Below are 18,347 nucleotides of genomic sequence, written 5' to 3' on the forward strand. Positions count from 1 at the left end.
GGAGAAAGTTGAGCACTTCTTTTAAACAGAAGACTATTCAGTCATCAGTGTAGAAGGAATGATTAAAAATCCTTTCAAGCCATGAAAAATAAGTGATTCAGGCAAGAATCATCAACAGTTGCTGAAAGCGCTGAGTTAAAGGGAAGACAAACGGACATCACAGGCTCTTGCTATCTGCAGTGAGAGAGACACAACATAGCCAGTGCCCAGCGTCTATCACCTGAGTCGATCGGGAGGAAACAACGGGCAAATCTAAACTGTGGAAGGGTCTGCAAAGAACTGTCCTGAGCTCTTCCAAAGTGGCAATACTGTGGATGAGAAGTGCAACCCTGGGAAACTGTTCTAGAATAAAGCAGACTAATGAGACGTGATGACCAAATGGGATGTGTGATGCTTGAGTGGGTCCTGAATGGCGGGAAGACTATCAAGGCCATCACTCAGGGCGATTGGGAAAATCTGAATAAGGACTACAGTTGAGACAGTACTGTATCCTGAGTATAACAGCTATACTCTGATTACACAGGACAGGGATCAACACACTGCTGCTGGTAGGTCAAGTCCAACCCCTCACCTGCTTTCACAGCCTGCGAGTTAAGCACGGTTCTGCTTGTTTTTCATAACTGAAACTTTTTCCATATAATTTCATTCGTATGATTTTCAGAACTTATATAAATTCAAATTTCATTTGAAATTATACAAAATTCACATCAGTGTTTATAAATAAAGCTTTATTGGAACCCAGCGACACTTGCTCATTCACGTACTATCTATGAATGCTTTCACAGTACAACCGCAGGGCTGGATAAGGGTGACAGACGCTGCATGGCCACGAAGCCTGATACCGGGAAATACGTCTCAAATCGCTCAGGAAAAAAGAAAAGAGTGTGTGTGTGTGTGTGTGTGTGTTTTTGCATGTGCGCATGTGCCTGTGTGTGTGTGTGTGTGCCCGCGCACGCGCACGTGCCTGTAGGTAGCTATTCTGTGCTGTGTGGCCTAGTCACTCAGCCGTGTCCGACTCTTTGCAGTCCCATAGACTATATAGCCCACCAGGCTCCTCTGTCCCAGCCAGAATACTGGAGCAGGTTGCCATTCCCTTCCCCAGGGGAGCTTCCCGACCCAGGGACCAAACCTGGGTCTCCTGCACTGCAGGCGGATCCTTTACCATCTGAGCCGCCAGGGAAGCCAGGACATACAGAGAGAGACTGAGCAATTGTTATAAAATGTTAGGAACAGGTGAAGCTAGATGCAGGGTGTGTGGCTCCTGATCACACCGTTCTTATGCTTTTGCAGAGTTTGCAATTTCAGAATAAAGAGTTAATAGAAATTAGTGAATAAGCATGAAACACAGTTGCTCAGATTCTCAAACACACACAGAAGCCCGACCTGCTTCAAATGTGCCTTCTTCCCTGGTCCTTCCTGGACCAGCCCGTTACTCTTCTCTGCCCTTCTCTGGGCCCTGCCCACCCCCAAGCCCGGTCAGACCTGCCTGCCTCCCCTGACGTCTTGCGCTGTTGCAACCATCTGCTCACACTTCATCTCTCCCAATCAACCCAGGGGTTTTCAGACTCTGTTCTGGAGGGCGTGTCACAAGCCTTTGCACACCCAATCATAAGTTTTAAAACAAATCTCCACTTTATGATGGAAGCTGAAATGGAAAACCCCGAAATCCCATTTCACGTCTGCCTCTCCCCAGAACAGCAGGAGTCTGGCAGGCGGAGAGGCTAGCTGACAGTAGCGGAGCAATCCCACCGCATGGTGTCCTCTTTAAAGGGGCCCTGGGAAGTCTCCCGCCCAGGATCCACCCAGAGAAGCAGACCTCCTCGGGAGCTACCTGTGACTTCTTACGCTATGGCCAGAAAGCATTGGTAGCCGAGTCAGCTTCCCTCTTCCCAGTGGCCGCCAAATTTGGAACCTCTATAGCTAAAAGTGCATACACAGGTCATTATGGTATGCATTTTTAGCCTCATTCCTGGCTCCATTTAGGATCTCCACCCTTGTTTTTCTTTCTTCTCTCTCTCCCAGTTTTAATATGCTATCATGTTATATTTTATATATCCTGCTAGGCTGCCCTAAATCCCTTCTGGAACCAGACTGGGCCTCAGTGAAACATTTAATTTAAACCCTGTGCTGGACTCCTCTTTCTTCTGCCTCTTTCCCAAACCACATGGCTGCCTGGTACTCCCCAGGCACCTCGTGCCTGCAGCATCGTCTCCGGCCTGTAGTGTCTGAGGGCAGCCTGGCAAGCCTGGCAGTGATTTATGGAGTCTGCATGTTTCCAGGGAGATGAGAAAGTGGAGGAAGAGGCATTTCTTTCCTAAACACCCAGAAGTGAATGCGAAACTCCTTCGGAGGGACTTCCTGGTGGTGCCGTGGATGGGGGCCCACCCCCCAGTGCAGGGGACACAGGTTTGATCCCTAGTCCGGGCGGATGCCACATACTGCAGAGCACCCGGGCCCATGTGCCACCACTACTGAGCCTGTGTACCACAGCTACTGAAGCCCACAGGCCCTAGGAGCCCACACGCTGAAACGCCGAGCCCGCGGGCCGCAACTACTGAAGCCTGGGCACCTGGAGTCCGTGCTACACAATAAGCGAAGCCACCAGGATAAGCCCACACACTGCAACAAAGAGTAGCCCCTGCTCCCGGCAACTAGAGAGAGCCTGAAGCAGCAACGGAGACCCAGTGCAGCCAAAACGTAATAAATAAAACTCCTTCCGAGGAGGTCAGGCCTTGAAGGAGAGATAGATAGAGAGAGGAGATGGCCATTTGGTTCATCTCAATCTGGGCCCCACCCCTGCATCACGCTATAGGCAATGGGACCAGCTTGCCTCCATGCTGAGGGGAGATGGAGAGGAACCTTGTACTGGGCTGGAAGGATGAGTGAAAGAAAGTCAACTGAGGCCAGGAGGCAGGAATAGGCCAGACAAGCACGGGAGGAGGAGAGGACCCAGGGGCTGAATGAGAGAGTGGGTTCTAGAGTCAGACTACTATGGTTCGAATCTCAGCTCAGTTACTCAGTAGCTGTTCAGCTATGTGCAGAATGACTCCTCCTCTCCAGGCCTCAGGTTTCTCAGCGGAGTAATGGATAGACTAATACCTGCTTCACAGGGGCATCACTAGGATAAAATAGGATCATGCTGTGAAGGGTTGAGCACAGAGCCAGATACACAGTAGGCGCTCAATAAACATAAACGGCTATGCTTATCCTTATAGCACCACCATTGCTTCCACTGAGACTCTCCATACTGTGTTATGGAAGGAAATGTGTTCTGCTGGATGGAAGCCAGGGCTTTGGAAGGCAGGCAGAAGGTCAGGAACAGACAAGATCAAGTATGGCTTTGGGACAGGGTCTGACACATGAATGCAGCTTATTCAGAAGTGCGGCTTCTAGATCCTGGTCCAAAACTGGGGCCGTGGTTCAGGCCATTTGTCCTTTTCCCGCACCATTCAGCCAACCCGTCATTTGAGCAGGCTGTTCCTCATTCCTGCTTTGCCCCAGCTGAGGCCCCAGTTGAGAACACACACACCCACACAGGCACTGCTCAAGCCATTTTGTACTTTTGTTCTTTCCAGGCCTTCAACACCTCTCCTGTCCCTGGATCACAAAAGTCAAAGTCTCCATGTGGTATGGTGACCTCCAGTCACACCATCCCTACACCCATGCTGGTGGCACAGCTCAGAGGCCCTTGGAAGGAACCTCCAAGGAAGCAACATAGCTGCCTCTGGCCACACCCCTAACTGCGGGCCACGCCCACCCGTGACAGGTAGAGCTGGTCTAGGACCAGGCTGCAAACTCAGATCTTCCTATTCTCCCTTTTCTCCAGACCCCAGACTCATGCCAGGCCACGAACCTGGGGAAGATGCCTGCTTTAGAGATCCCAAGCTTGCCTGGCTGGGCCGTCCCAGGAGCAGACTCTGGTGGGAAAGAAAGGGATCTCCCCTAGCCCTTCCCTGGGTATGAGATTTTCTCCCCTGAGACTGTCCCACAAGCTGAGAAGGCATCGGCCTCCTCTACTGAACTCCTACCCATCCTTCAAAACCCATCCCCAATCTGCCCAGCCAAAACCAACTCCTCTTCTCCCCGCCCCTACTGTCTACCGCAGCACCACACTACCAGCAACACTCTGGGTTCGGAATAGGCCTCCTCCCCTCTCATTTACCTTGGCCCCTGCTGCCCATGGCTGGACCACAGACTCTATAAGAACAGAGAGCAAACTTCGTGCATTTCTGTTACCTCTAGAACCTTCTGTGCAGTACCTAGTACATGGGAGTTGCTCTATGAGGCTAAATTGAATAATTGAATTTAATCACATAACCACACATGTCTTCCCGCGAAGGAACTCCTTAAATCCCCAGGCATCACACATCCTATCTTTGAAGGAACCCAAGGTTGGCCAGGTACTACCTACAGGAGTTGGGGGTCGCTGACTGAACCTCTTCAGTTCCAGTACCCTCCATCAAGAAGGGCAGCCACCTCCACCTGCAGGACTATTTTGAGGAAGAATGTGGTAAACACCTGGCGTATAATAATTGATCAATAAGCAGCCAGACTTTGAAAACAAGCCGATCACCCTTGCTGGCTTCCCCTCCTCACCTCCTGCTCACACCTCAATCCACAGCAAGGTGGCTTGCACCTGTGCAACCGTCCCTGCCAAGAATACCAGGACCTGTGTGCCCCCCGAGCCAACGGGCTCTCGAGCCTCAAGCTTCTCGCCCACTGCAGCACTGATCCCTCTGCCCACCCCTTCCCAGGGCTTCGGTTGCAGAAGTTTATACGCTTGGCTTCCCCGCCTTGGCTGCAGACCCACACACACCGATGTGCCTCGGGACAGCTCCACCTGGGCATCTTGTGGGCACCTCCAGCTCTCCTCCCACCCCAGCCTGAACTCACCTTCTCCTGTCTCAAGATACTTCTCTCCACCTCTCCACACACTTTAGCAGCCATCCCCTCCCAAACACATACGTTCACTGGATTGGAGTCCCGCTACTGCTATAACAAATGGCCACAAACACAATGGCTTAAAACAACACAAATGTGTGGTCTTGCTTTTCTGGAAGTAAGCAATCCTAAAATCAGGTGTTGGCAGGGCTGAGTGTTTTTCAAAAGGCATGAGGGAAGAATCTGTTTCCTGGCCTTTCCTAGTTTCTGGAGGCGCCTGCATGTGTTGGCTCCTGGCTCCTTCCCTATCTTCACGACCAGCAGGACAGCATCTTCCAGTGTTTTCTTTCTGACTCTGCCTCTCCTGCCCTCCCCCTATAAAGATGGTTGCAGCTGCACTGGTACCAGCCATGTAACCCAAGATAATTTCTCCATCTCAAAACCCTTAACTTGATCACATGTGCAGTCCCTTTTACCCACGGGTTCCAGGGGAAGGACCTGGCCATCTTTGGAGAATCATCATTTGATCAGCTATAGCTAACTCCCTTCATCAGCTCCAAATCTCTAAGACAGTCCTCCAGGGACAGAAAAAACATTGACCTACCGCCTTTCCACATCAAATGTCTCCATGTGAACCTTCTCAGGCAACATAAAAGGTAACCCATCATGCCTGTCTACACTGGGTTTTTTAAGGAAGTTAAAGTCTCATTAACAAACTCCCTTAGGGACTTCCATGGTGATCCAATGGATAAGAACCCATCTACCAATGCAGGGAACATGGGTTCAATCCCTGGCCCAGGAAGATCCCACTTGCCACTAGCAACTAAGCCCGTGCACCACAACCGCTGAAGCCATGGTTCCACATTTAGAGGCTGTGTCCACAAGCCACCGCCGTGAGAAACCTGCGCGTCACAACTAGAGAACGGCCCTCGCGTGCCACACCTAGGGAAAGCCCACATGCAGCGATGAATGTGGTTCATTCACTCGCACAGTGAACAGCACAGTCAAAAATAAATTCATTAAAATATGATCAAGGAAACCTAAGTAAAGTTAACCTGTGTCTGAGACTTAGACGCCAACTCAGATGCGTGTGTCTGAATAAAGGGCATCCCACTTTAAAAAATACAAAAACCTCTTTAACCCCCGTCTTCCCTTAGCCATCACCCTTCCTATGTCTCTCCTCCACTTATTACTTCCCATCAAACTTGTGAAAGATGACGAAACCAGTCACCTCCATTCTAATGAGGTTCTTATTTCATTACTCTTCTTCAGGATTGCTCAATTCCCATCTATTGACAAGTGAGGCCACACCACTCTTTGTTGTAGGAGGCTGCCCTGTGTATTATCAAAGGTTTAGCAGCATCCCTGGCTTCCCTGGTAGCTCAGACAGTAAAGAATCTGCCTGCAATGCAGGAGACCCAGGTTTGATTCCTGGGTCAGGAAGATCCCTTGGAGAAGGAAATGGCAATCCACTTCAGTATTCTTGTCTGGAGAATCCCATGAACAGAGGAGCCCAGTGGGCTACAGTCCATGGGGTTGCAAAGAGTCGGACACAACTGAGTGACTTTCACTTTCACTGGCCTCTTCCTTCTAGATCCCAAGTTGTGATGGCCAAAAAAATGTCTCCAGACATTTACAAATATCCCAGAAAGGGGGAAGGAGGTATAAGTTGCCCCAGGTTGGCAACCATGGTCTTATAGTATCAGCTCCTGCTAAAATCACCAGTGACTTCCCCGGCACTAAGTCCAGTGGGTACTTTTGAGCCCTTCCCTCGCTTGGCTTCTCAGTCCAGTTGGACATTGCTGGACATTCTGGCCATCTCACCTCTCAGGCAGCTCTTGCTGTGTCTCCCGTGCAGGATCAAGCTCCCCTTGTGGACCGCTCACTGCTGAAGTTCCTCAAAGCTTAGTCCATAGGCTTGTCCACCTCCCACTCAGCCCGTTCTCCCTGGGCACTGCCCTCCAGCCCTCTGGCCCCACTGACCGCTTAGGCACAGGTGACTCATGAAGTGTTATTTCCAGACCTCTTTTCCAAGATCCCAACCCATAATCTAACTTCCTAGTTGATATCACCACTTGGATATCTTGCCATCACTCCAAGCTCAACAAGCCCCAAAACCAAAATCAAGATCTTCCCCTCAACCTAGTCTCTTTCTGGCGTTCCCCACTTCTCACAGAAAGACACCATTCCTGACCTGGAGGCAGAAGAACACCGCAGGAGTTGTTCTTACTTCCCTCTCCCTTACTTAGGCCAGTCTCTTTCCAAGTCAGATCTCCCTTACCTTTGGAATATTCACAAAGCAGTTCACTTGTCTCTATGTCTCTGCCCCACCCAAGCCCAAGCCTCCACCATCACTGACTTAGAGAATGACCACATCCCTCTGACTGGGGTGCAGACGCTCATTCTTTATTTATTTATTGGCCACAATGCTCACTATGTGGGACCTTAATTCCCTGACCAGGGATTGAACTCAGGCCTCCCTGCACTGGACGGCAGAATCTTAACCGCTGAGCCACCAGGGAAGTCCCCTGGATGTCCATTCTTGACCAATGCCTCTACCCCATCAGTTCTCCAGCCTGCAGTCAAACTCACCTTTTTAAAACATAAATGAAAGTTCTCATTGTTCTTAAAATAGAGAACAAGTCCCAACCTGGCCTGCTGGGATCTGTATGGCCATGTCTGTCTCTTCCAGATGCCTGGGTTTGTGGCACTCCAAGGTGGGCGCACAGTGGCCTCCCAGGTGGGCACATGCGCCACGCTCTCTCCTGCCACAGGACTGCTGCTCATGCTGCCCCATCCATCCTGACAGTCCTCACAACCGTCACTCGGTAGGAATTCTCTTCCTTCAGTCACAGCTCAGCTATTAGGAAGCCTTTCCTGACTTCTGGCCACACCAAATCCCTTTGTTGATCACTGTTCTCCTAGCCTCCCTGTCTCTTCGTTACCTTTCAGAGTCGTCATTTTACATTTACTTATCTTATTCTTTAATTCATTCCGTCTTCCCACAGTAAACTCTATGAGGGCGGCACTGATGTCTGATCTGGTCCACCACTGTGTCCCCAGAGTCAGCCCAGTACTTGGAACAAAGAAGACCCTCATAAATGGTCAAGGAATGATTTTCCTACTTGTCCCATGTCCCCCTCCTCTCTGTCCAAGTTTGATGCCTGAAATTCATCTTTGATCACCCGTCCTTTTCAAATCTGAAAATCCCTCTTCTTCATCTTCACATCCTGTCCATCAACAAATCTTAGGAATTTTCCCCTTTAAATCTCTCTCAAATGTCCCCACCTCCAGCACCTGAATTTAAGCTGCTGTCTTTCCTTATGTGAATCTCCACTCCAGCCTTTTACCCAGAATTCCACGTCTCTATTCTGCAACCTTCCAGGTCACACTTCTGTCTGAAATGTTCCAATGGCCCGCAGGATGAAGGGTGCACTTTCAAGGCCTATGGAACACAGAGAGGTCTGGCCCCATCTCCCTGCCTGGCCGATTCTTGCCTCTCTGCCTCACTGCTGCTGTCCTACCAGATTTCCTGGGGTCCCTCTCTCTCAGCTCTTCTGTCTACAGGGAGCAATTTTTCAACCCCCTTTGACTAACTGCTACTCATTCTTTAAGTCTCAGACCAGAGGAAATCTTGCCCAAACCCCTCAAGTAGGCCAAGAACAATAACAGCAATAGCTGATATTCACTGCGCGCTTGCTAGAGGCGAGCATGACTCTAAGAACTTTGCAGCATCGACGCATTTCATCTTCAACATCAGCTATGATTATCCTGTCCCAGAGAGGTTCAATGATTGGTCCAAGGTCACATTAGATAGTAACTAGCAAACTTGGCTGACATAATGAACTCGGGCTCCAGGCCCCAAATTCCAGAGCACTGTGAACGCTGCCATCTCCCTAGAGTGTCTTGTATTCTCTCTTAAGCCGCAACTGTCATATGTGAATGTATTGGTTCACTGCCCGCTCTCCCCACCAGACGGTCCACTTACTGAGGGCAGAGACTGTGCCTGTCTTGTTGGAGGCTTTACCTCTAGCTCTGGATTTCACTGCTTTTTTAGCTGAATGTCATGCTCTGCATCCCCACAGCCCCCAGCCCCAGGTCATCCACTCTAGAGGAGGGCTTGGGTAAACCCTTTGTAAATGTCATACAATGGTCCTCCAGACACACACAGGAGGATTCAGGGAGAAATCGCTCCACTGATGATTCTGCAGACTACTGACAGAGGCGGCTCCTCTGAATGGCCCTCAGCCACCAAGGGTCACAGGAGCAAAGGGACAGTAAGATCCATCATCCACTTGTCCAGCAGTGATGGCAGAAAAGCTCTGGGACCAGGCTGGGCCAGCAGATGGCTCCCCCTGCTGGTTTCCTTCCACGTTCCCGGCACCCTTTACCGAGGCACGGCCCAGGAGACACTCACCAGCCACGAGAAGAAGCCAGCTGATTTGTCCTGGGTGGAGATCTGTCCCTCATAGGGGCCGAAGATGCGGCCCTTGGGGATGACCTCATTTATGCAACGCACATCATTCTCCCCACTGGCTTCCTTGACCACTTCCATGCCCTGGGGGATGGTGAGGGCGGCCCGGTCTGGGATGCCCACGGGCACCGGCGTGTCAGACACAAACACTGGGGGACCATGGTTCGGGCACTCATCCACAAAGTACTCCTGGCAGGACTCACAGACTGCAGGGACGGAAAGAGGAAAGAGAGCTTCAGTTGTCGCCAGGGGAGAGAGCCCCATGGAGGTGGCTGAGGGGCTGATGAGAAACCCACCCAGAGCGCAGCGCAGACCAGAGGCAAGCACTCAGCGTGAGACTCACGAGTCCCGGCCCTGGCTCCACCCCCGCAGCCACAGGTCCCTGCGTCTTCAGTAGCGATACCCCACTCCTCTCCCTGGCGACTCAAGGGACACACCTGCCAATGCCAAGGAAGCCGCTAGCCCCCCTTTGTTTCAAATTTGAAAGAAGAGAAGAAAGGTCACGACTGGAGTCAGATGGGTGTGCATCTGTGAGCTGGGGGAGCTGAGCCAGGAGGTCCTTAACCCTCAGCAAACCTACCAGTGTCCTCCCCTGGAGAATGGGACCGAATAATAGACACCTCAGCGGCTAAGGGTGAGGATTCACTGAGGCCTGGACCTGTGCCTGGTGTACACAATAGGTGAGTGCCTATCGTCAGAGGTGCCTCTGCAAATCCCCTAAGCAGAGATGGGGTGGGGGTGGGGGTGATGGTCAGCGTGGTCAGGAACAGCCCCAAGCTCCACTTACACCAGAAGTCGACTTGCTGGAAGCTTTTGGGCATGATGAGGTCACGTTTTCCCTTCAGTTTCCTGGGCTCCACTTCCATGACCGAGGGGTCTGATCTCCTAGAGCTGGTCAGGACAGGGGCCAGTAGAGAAAGCACAAAGCCATCAGAGTGAGAGGCTGGTGGGCAGAGAAGCCGAGAACTTGGCCCGAAGGCCACGAGGATGGGGCAGGTGAAGGAACCCCAGGCAGCCTGCTTGTCTGATGGAAAGACAGGGGTCCTGAGACCTGGGTTCAGGCCTCCTTGGGTCACTGCTTGGGTTTTTCTAGAGCCCGTGCCCACCCCTGGTCCTAGGAGTTGCTCAGAGGAGGGCAAGAGAGAGCTCTCTTCCCAAGGTCTCCAATCAACCCAGCTGGGCAATGCCCCCCTTCTCCCTCGCCTGTCCCCACACTGGGGCCTCACCAGGGTTGGCCATACTCCTGGTCCCGGAGCGGAGAGCAGACCTCCGTCTTCACCACGGTCACCATCTCCCCCACCGCTGCCTTGGTCTGGGCCAAGCACTCCTTCATGTTCTCAGTCATTCTGTCCTGGGGGCGCGAAGGCGGGACCAGCGCAGGAAGAGGATCAAAGAGACAGGGGAAGAGGGGTGAGTGGCGAGAGGGCAAGCGGGGGTCCCATGGAGTCTGGTTACCCTCCCTGCCATCCCTAGAGGAAGCGCTTGAGAACACAGACAACAAAAACAGCTGTAGCCGGGCCAAGAGGAAATGCCATTTCTACCCCGGGCTGGTCCTGGGGACGACTGGAGCCACCAGCCCCATGGGGTCAGGGGCCGGGAGGAGCTCAGGCCAGGAGGCAGGACTGCGAAGAACAGCCTGGACCCCAAGCCCAGAGGGCAAAGGGTATGAGGGACCCATAGGAGCTTCCACACAAAACTTTGCAGCGTGGGGGAACAGGGGCGGGATCCGCTCAAGTCCAGCAGGGGCCAAAGGGGAGCAGACAGATGAAATGGCTCCTGAGCCCCGGGCTGCAGAGCCCCTCACCCAGGGCTGCCAGGGAATGCAGCCAGGCATGCTTTGCCAGCTCAGAGCAGGTACAGGCGGGGCCTGGTTGTTGAAGGGGGGGGGGGGGTCCCGCGTGGGCGGCCCTGACTCCAAGCCCCACCCAGCTCTCTCTAGGGGAGTCTCCCTAGCCCGCAAGCTTACCGCCCTCCTCCACCACCGCGCTGGGCTTCAGCCCCTCCCTTGGCACCCTAGGGTCCTCATGCCAAGCCCCGGGACACTCTTCGGGTCAGGACAGCGCTCAGCTCGGGCTGCGAGCGCGCTCGGCCCCGGGACTGGGCGAGCAGCGTGTGTGACTCACTACCCGGGGCCCCGCTGGCCACACCCCTGCTCCTCTGCTAATCAGCCCCCTGCTCCCCACCGGGGCCCCAAAGCCGCCGGCAGCGGGGAGGGGTGTGGGGAGACGTGCCGGCCTGCCCCCTTCGCCGAGCCGGCGGGGACGTGTTGGGGGGGGCCGCAGGGAGGGGGGCGCGGGCGGCCCGGGTCCGGCCGAATCGCCCCGCCCCAGCCTCCCCCACCGTCCCCGGGCCCCCGGGCCCCCTCGCCCCCCGGAGCTCGCGGGTCGTCCCGGCCGCGGGTCCGGCGGGGAAAGTGTGAGACGCCGCGATCCGGCCCGCGCGGCGCACCGGCCGGGCGCAGGGGCGGCGCTGGGGACCGGGAAGGGCGCAGGCTCGCCCTCCGCCGCCTCTCACCAACCTTCGCGGCGGGGCGCTCCCGGGCCGGCCCGGCCCTGCCCGGCGCCCGCCCCCCGCCCGCCCGCCGGGCCCGGCATTCCTTGCGGGGGCATGTGGCTTCTTGCCGGCCCCGGGGGCACGTAGCTGGCTGGCGGCCGGGAGGGGGGCGCGCGGGGAGCGGGCGCCCGGGAGGGGGCCGCCCGCCGGGGAGGGATTCCAGCCCCTCCCGCGGGGCTCGGCCCCCACGCGGGCCGGGGGGCGCCGGGCGGGGCGTCTGGGGCGGACGAGAGCGCCGCGGAGCCTGGGCCCCGTGGCCCGCCCGGGTGCCCCCACCCCCAGGCTCCGCAGCCCGCTCGGCACGGCGTACGGAGCGGCCAGAGCGACGCCGCCGACACTCAAGTTGCCAGCCACGCACCACAAGCCCGCCCCTTCCCCACCTGCGCGGCCTCGAGTGGCGACCCGCATCTGCGAAGGGCTTCACGCCAGGATCTTGGCTGGCCAACCAAATGGCCCCCAGCCGCCAGTGATGGTGGCAGGGGTTGGGAAGGGGGTGTGGGGGGTGGTCACCGAGGCAGGAACCTGGGGCTGGAAGTTTGTCAAGTGACTCCCCCAAGGTCACACAAGCCATTTGTGGTGACGTCCTCACTGGAGCCTGGGGCCTCCTCTGAGTAAATTGGAAACAGGAGGACCTCCAGAGGTAAACGTCTTGTCTGGACTGGTTCAATTCTATGCCACAACCTCAGCCCATTCTTCCAGAAGGATCACTGGAATCACCAACCCCGGGTGGGTTCTGGACTCAGCCCAATAGGTCCAACTGCAGGGTGAACCCAGTGGAATTTTAAGGGATCCCTGAATACCCCTGCTCTGAGGCTCACTTCTCAACTGGATGGACAACATTCACACACAACACATTCTGAGACTAACTGGCTCAGTTTAGGAGTCTGGGCACCCAGCATTCACTGCCTGTGTTCAAACCCCTGTGACTGGCTGCGGGACCCTGGGCAGGTGTTAAGGACTCAGTGTTCTTCAGTATGCCTGTATTTGGAGACAGGGCCTGGAAGGAGGTGATAAAGTTTAAATGAGATCATGTGGATGGGGCCCCAATCTAATAGGGTTGGTGCCCTTTAAGAAGAGGAAGAGACACCAGCGTGCTCTTCCTGTCGCTCCCTCCTGCTCTCTCTCTGCACCAGGTAAGGGCAGTGGGGAGGTAACTGCCTCCAAGCCAAGAAGAGAGCCTTCACCAGGAACCAAATGAGCCAGCACCTAGATCTTGGACTTTCCAGCCTCCTGAACCGTGAGAAGTAAATGTTTGCTGTTTAAGACACCCAGTTTATGACATTTTGTCATGACAGCTCGAGCTAAAACAGTGGGTTTTCTAACTTCTCTGTGCTCCCATTTCTTCATCGGGAAAATGTGGCAAGTATTAGGTTCTATCACAGACATCTCTGTGTTAAACGGACAGAGATGAAATTGGAGGGATCTGGTCACCATCTCTGCACATCAACTGCACATCAACTGAAGAAAGCTCATTGGGCAGGTGGGTATGAGTGATGTCATGAAGGAGTGGCTTTGAATTCTCTCCATTGGATTGGATTTAAATCAGTCATTTGCAAACTATAGCACTCTGTTAGGAACTGACTGGTGGGGACCATTTTGCATTGAGTTCTCCTGTTCTAGCCCCTGTGCCCACCCCCGGCTATACCTGCACACCATCCTCCACCTGTACCCATGCTCCACCTTGCCAGGGAGCCTGTGAACTTGCTTTGTATTCCATCTGCATTTCACCTGGAAAACTCCTACCCATCCTTCAGCTCTCACTGCCACCCCCCATAATATCCTCTCTAGCCCTGTGTCCCTTTCCTCATGGCCCTGCATCCTTAGAACAGTCTCTTTTTAACATGATTGTTTGATTAATATCTGTTTCCCATAATACATTAGAAGCTCGCCAAGGGCAGAGTGCAGGCCTTTTTGCTCACCACTGAATGGTCAGCACTTGTAACAGCACCTGACATCCCGGCAGAAATAAGTGAAAGGCAAGCAGGATACTAGGGCATAAACGTTAAGGAAGCTCTCATTCTCAGGGTCATGCACTTGCAGGATTAGTACTTGAGAGTGAGTGCCTCCTTAAATTTTACACTTGCTTTCCTTTCCTGGTCTCATAGGGTATTCTCAATAAATATTTGTCAAGGGAATTGATGGACAAATGACCCATGTCATAACTCACCCCACCTCCACTAATATGTCCTTCTGTCCCCATTGAGAATCTCAGCCTATCAGGGTGGGTGGGTTATTGTTTTGAACCCTCTTCTTGGGGCACTTTCTCATGACCTCTACTAGACACGGTGGGTGAGGCTGGTATGTAGAGGCAGTGAGGGAAAGGGAGAGTTGTGAGGGAATTAGATTCCTGAGGCCTGGAGCTTGGATTTGATAATAAGTGTAAAAAGGAGCCTGGTGGGCTACAGTCCGTGGGGTCGCGAAGAGTCGGACACGACTGAGCGACTTCACTTTCACTTTTCACTTCATGCATTGGAGAAGGAAATGGCAACCCACTCCAGTGTTCTTGCCTGGAGAATCCCAGGGACGGAGGAGCCTGGTGGGCTGCCGTCTATGGGGTCACACAGAGTCGGACACGACTGAAGGGACTTAGCAGCAGTAGCAGCAGCAGTGAAGCACAAGCTGTGCAACCACAGGCACAGGACTTCAACGCTAGGCCTTAGTGTCTTCCTTAGCAAAATGGAAATAATCAAAATTGCCCAGAGAAATCAATGAGACAAAGACAGGGTCAAGGCCCTGGAAAGAGCCAAGTGCTGAGGGTTTATAAGAGATGTGAACAGTAAACTGGCTGCCAGAGGCAAGGGAGTGAGCAGGAAGAGGGAGGAGACAGGGGAGGGAGGTTATAGAGACAAAGGGGGAAAGGAGAGGAGGGAGAAGTAGGCAACAGTAAGAGAATGAAGGCTGGAGGGGAAGAGGGAGAAGAGAGGAAATCAGAGAAAAAAAGATGGAAAGAGAGAGAGACCAAGAGAGAGATGGAGGGAAATGGCCCACAGATACTTCTGTAAGTCTGAAATGGCCCTGGGGAGACCATCCTCTTATGAGAAAAGCATTCATTTGAATCTCAGAGTGAGATGTCTGTGGACCACTTTCCTTTCAGGTCTTATTTTTCATTTCTATCCCACCTTCATCCCATTCTTTTAAAAAAAAAATTGTGATGATTTATAACATAAACCCATACTCGACAGGACAACTGAACAACCAGAGACCTCGTGGAGAAGGAGTGATGCTAGTTATACCCAGAATCTGTTGTAAGATGGTTGGCGATCTAGTTTTCCATTCAGTTCTGAGCCTCCTGGCAGCAAAGGCAAAAAGGGAAACACAATGGGTTATAATACTCACTACTGATACCTATTTACTAACTACACAATTAAGTTTTCCTCATTCTTGGAGGGGTCCAGCTGCCTGGAGAATCAGAATCAAGCCTCACTTATGTGACTGACGTGTATTACAATCCTCTGTGTCTGTAACAAAGGCCATGGAGGCAGGGAAGGAGAAGATGGGTTATGACAGGACTGAATGGACTTCCTTGGGAAGACAGGGAAAGCACAGGCGTGTGTCCTTCACTGGGTCCATGTCAGAAGGCACTGTAAGGCCGGAGCCAGGTGAAGCTCCGGCAACAGTTTCTGCGGATTGTTCTGGCTCCGCTTGCCTGGGGAGGGACCTGGGGGAGGGGTGGTCGGCAGGCCTTGTGGAGGACTCCCAAGCTGCTGGCAATGCTCCCTCTCAGCTGGCTCCTCGGAGTCTGCACACGCAGAGATTAGGCATGTTGCAAACCCAGCAATGAGATGCAGACCCAAGAGGAGGGGGCAGAATGCAGCTCAGGAGCCTGCAGCTCTGTTTTCACCCCTGGCAGGATGCCAAGGACCTGGAATGCCCAGCAACAAGTGTGGCCAGAGGGACTGGGAGTCTGTACCCACTGGGGTACCCTCAAGGCTGGCACCATGAGCATCTGGCGGGCCTCGCGCCCCTGCAGCATCCTGCACTGTCTCCTCTGATGACAAAGGGACGTGCAGTGAGGGGGCTACCCGAGTCACACGGTGACGTGGACTGGGTCCCAAGCCCTGGGTCTCAGTCCTGACTGTGCCATAAACTTTTTAGGGGTCCCTGAGTGAGGTTCTGCCTGGCCCTGAGTCTCAGTTTCCTCCTGAAAAATAAAAGGTCTGACATGGTTCTTAACAGTAGACCATGGCGGGTAAGCAGGAAAAAGCATGAAATTATTACAGGGAGTTGTTGGATGTATATGTCCAGCAAGCACTGCCTATAGAAAAAATAAATTATACACGTAGCGCTTATACATCAGATGAATTTGCAAATGTATTAATATGTAGATACTTTTGTGATGAACAAAAGGTAAATTTATTGTAAAGTGTTATTGACTCACAGAAGCTCTGCCACCACATGTGTTGTTACTCAGGTGATACCAGCACAGCCATTCACAAGCTGTGTAACCTTGAGAAAATTCACTACCCACTCCTGCCTCTGTTTCCCCATCTGTCCAATGGGACAGATATCAGATCCTATCTCACAGGGCTGTTTTACATAGCACAGTGCCTGGCATAGAAATAAGTACTCTATACATATTCTTCTTATCCATTTTATTTATCATTTTAAAAGCGTAGCACACATCAGGTATGGGGCTTCCCCAGTGGGTCAGCAGTAAAGAATCTGCCTGAAATGCAGAAGATGCGGCCGGAGCCACAGGTTCGATCCCTGGGTCAGGAAGATCCCCTGGAGAAGGAAATGGCAACCCACTCCAGTATTCTTGCCTGGAGAATCCCATGGACGGAGGATACTGGTGGGCTACAGTCCATGGAGTCCCAAAGAGTTGGACATGACTTAACGACTAAACAAACAAACAAAAAAAACAGCCATAGCACATTAGGTGGTGATGTTGGTGACATTTTTTGACATTAAAAGAGGGCCTTTACAAGCAGTCAATACCCTTAATAGAAAAACACTTTTAATAAATCTATGCTATAAAGATGATTATTCCAATAGAAAAAAATGGAAAAGTTGTGAAAGAAAGAAAAAAAAAAAAAAGACAAATGGCCAGTATGCTTTATGGAAAACTACAAAACTTTAATACTCAAATAAATATAAATTAAAACAAATAAATATCATCTCTCCTTTATTAAACTGGCAAAGATTAAAAATCTCAATACCATCAGAGTTGGCAAGTATGTGGGGAAATACCCCACATACTCTAGCAGCTGAAATAGGAACTGATGTCACATTTCTGCAGGGCAATTTGGCAGTGCCTTGAAATGAGCAAAACCTTTGTAGGAGCAAGCTCAAATCTAATAATTTACCTAAAGGACATAATTAAGCTGTGTGCAAAGATTTACCCACAAGGCTGCCCTCTGCAACATTATTTTTAGTAGTAAAAAAAAAAAAAAAGAGGAAATAACTTAAACCTCAAACACAGAAGTTAATACACAACATACAAGGAAATATTAGACAGCAACTAACAACGCTTCAGAAGAGTATTTATTGACATGGAAACACATGCTCAGTATACTGTGAAAAGAAAAATGAAAGTTATGAAGTGAAAGAAGCGAATTGGAAAAAGCTACATCTTGTATGATTCCAACTTATGACATTCTGGAAAAGGCAAAACTATAGAGACAGCAAAAAGATCCATGGTTGCCAGGGGTTGGAGGGTGGGAGGGGTGAATAAGTAGAGCACAGAGGATTTTTAAGGCAGTGAAACCACCCTGGATGATACTATAATGGTGGATACATGTCATTATCCATTTGTCCAAACCCATAGAATGCAGAACCCCAGTGAACCTTAATGTAAACTGTGGGCTCTGGATGATAATGATGTCAGTGTAGGTTCAGCAGTTGTAACAAATGTACATGCCTCTGGGTTTAACTGTATAACCAACAGTTGAATGCCTGCTGGGGTGGCCCCTGGACCAGCCACATAGCTGAGGGCTGATGGGTCCAAAAACACTTCCAACTCTTGGAGTCTGGGCTAGTCCTAAGACTGACGCTGCTGTCCACAGTGGGGAAGGGGGCGGGGGGCAGGGAGCACAGGAAAACTCTCCACTTTCCGCTTGATTTTCCAGTGAACGTACAACTACTCTAAAAAATAAAGTCTATTTTTAAATGAAAGTTGCAAAAAGATAAATACAAAACAATTGCATATAAAATGTGTATTCAGCTATATGGATTTGCAACACAGGTCTGGGAGGATATATTTTGGGATATCACTAGTGGTTAGTTTCGGATCTTACGTTAAAGAGTTTTCATTCTTTTTTGCTTAGGTCACTTAAAAAAATTGTAAAAGAACTCTTTGTACTCATTTAGTTGAGAAACTGCCAGAGAAGATGATAACTAATGTTCTTCTATCTTTACCCACTTGTCATTAGATGCTGAGACCTAACCAAGTATTTAGGGCTTCCAGCGGTGCTAGTGGTAAAGAGCCTGTCTGCAATGC

The 18,347-nt window shown here is 51.8% G+C and overlaps 1 protein-coding gene across 3 annotated transcripts in view; it reads right to left on the reverse strand.

Annotated features, from left to right (window-relative positions):
- The window catches only part of LOC102190340 (zinc finger protein 862), an 86,455-nt gene that overhangs the window by 39,673 nt on the left and 28,435 nt on the right, over positions 1 to 18,347 (reverse strand). For 2 of the 3 annotated variants that reach the window (XM_018059202.1, XM_018059200.1), the window contains exons 1-4: positions 11,322 to 11,589; positions 10,582 to 10,706; positions 10,143 to 10,246; positions 9,299 to 9,561 (exon numbers count right to left, since the gene is read on the reverse strand). In XM_018059202.1, the coding sequence (XP_017914691.1) occupies positions 9,299 to 9,561; positions 10,143 to 10,246; positions 10,582 to 10,700 (486 nt within the window). In that variant the 5' untranslated portion in view covers positions 10,701 to 10,706; positions 11,322 to 11,589. Of the gene's footprint in view, positions 1 to 9,298; positions 9,562 to 10,142; positions 10,247 to 10,581; positions 10,707 to 11,321; positions 11,590 to 18,347 lie in introns of those variants that run through there. The other variant, XM_018059201.1, reaches the window with a different exon arrangement.

The sequence above is a fragment of the Capra hircus genome, chromosome 15 (genome assembly GCF_001704415.2).
Source record: "Capra hircus breed San Clemente chromosome 15, ASM170441v1, whole genome shotgun sequence".
Classification (NCBI taxonomy): Eukaryota; Metazoa; Chordata; class Mammalia; order Artiodactyla; family Bovidae; genus Capra; species Capra hircus.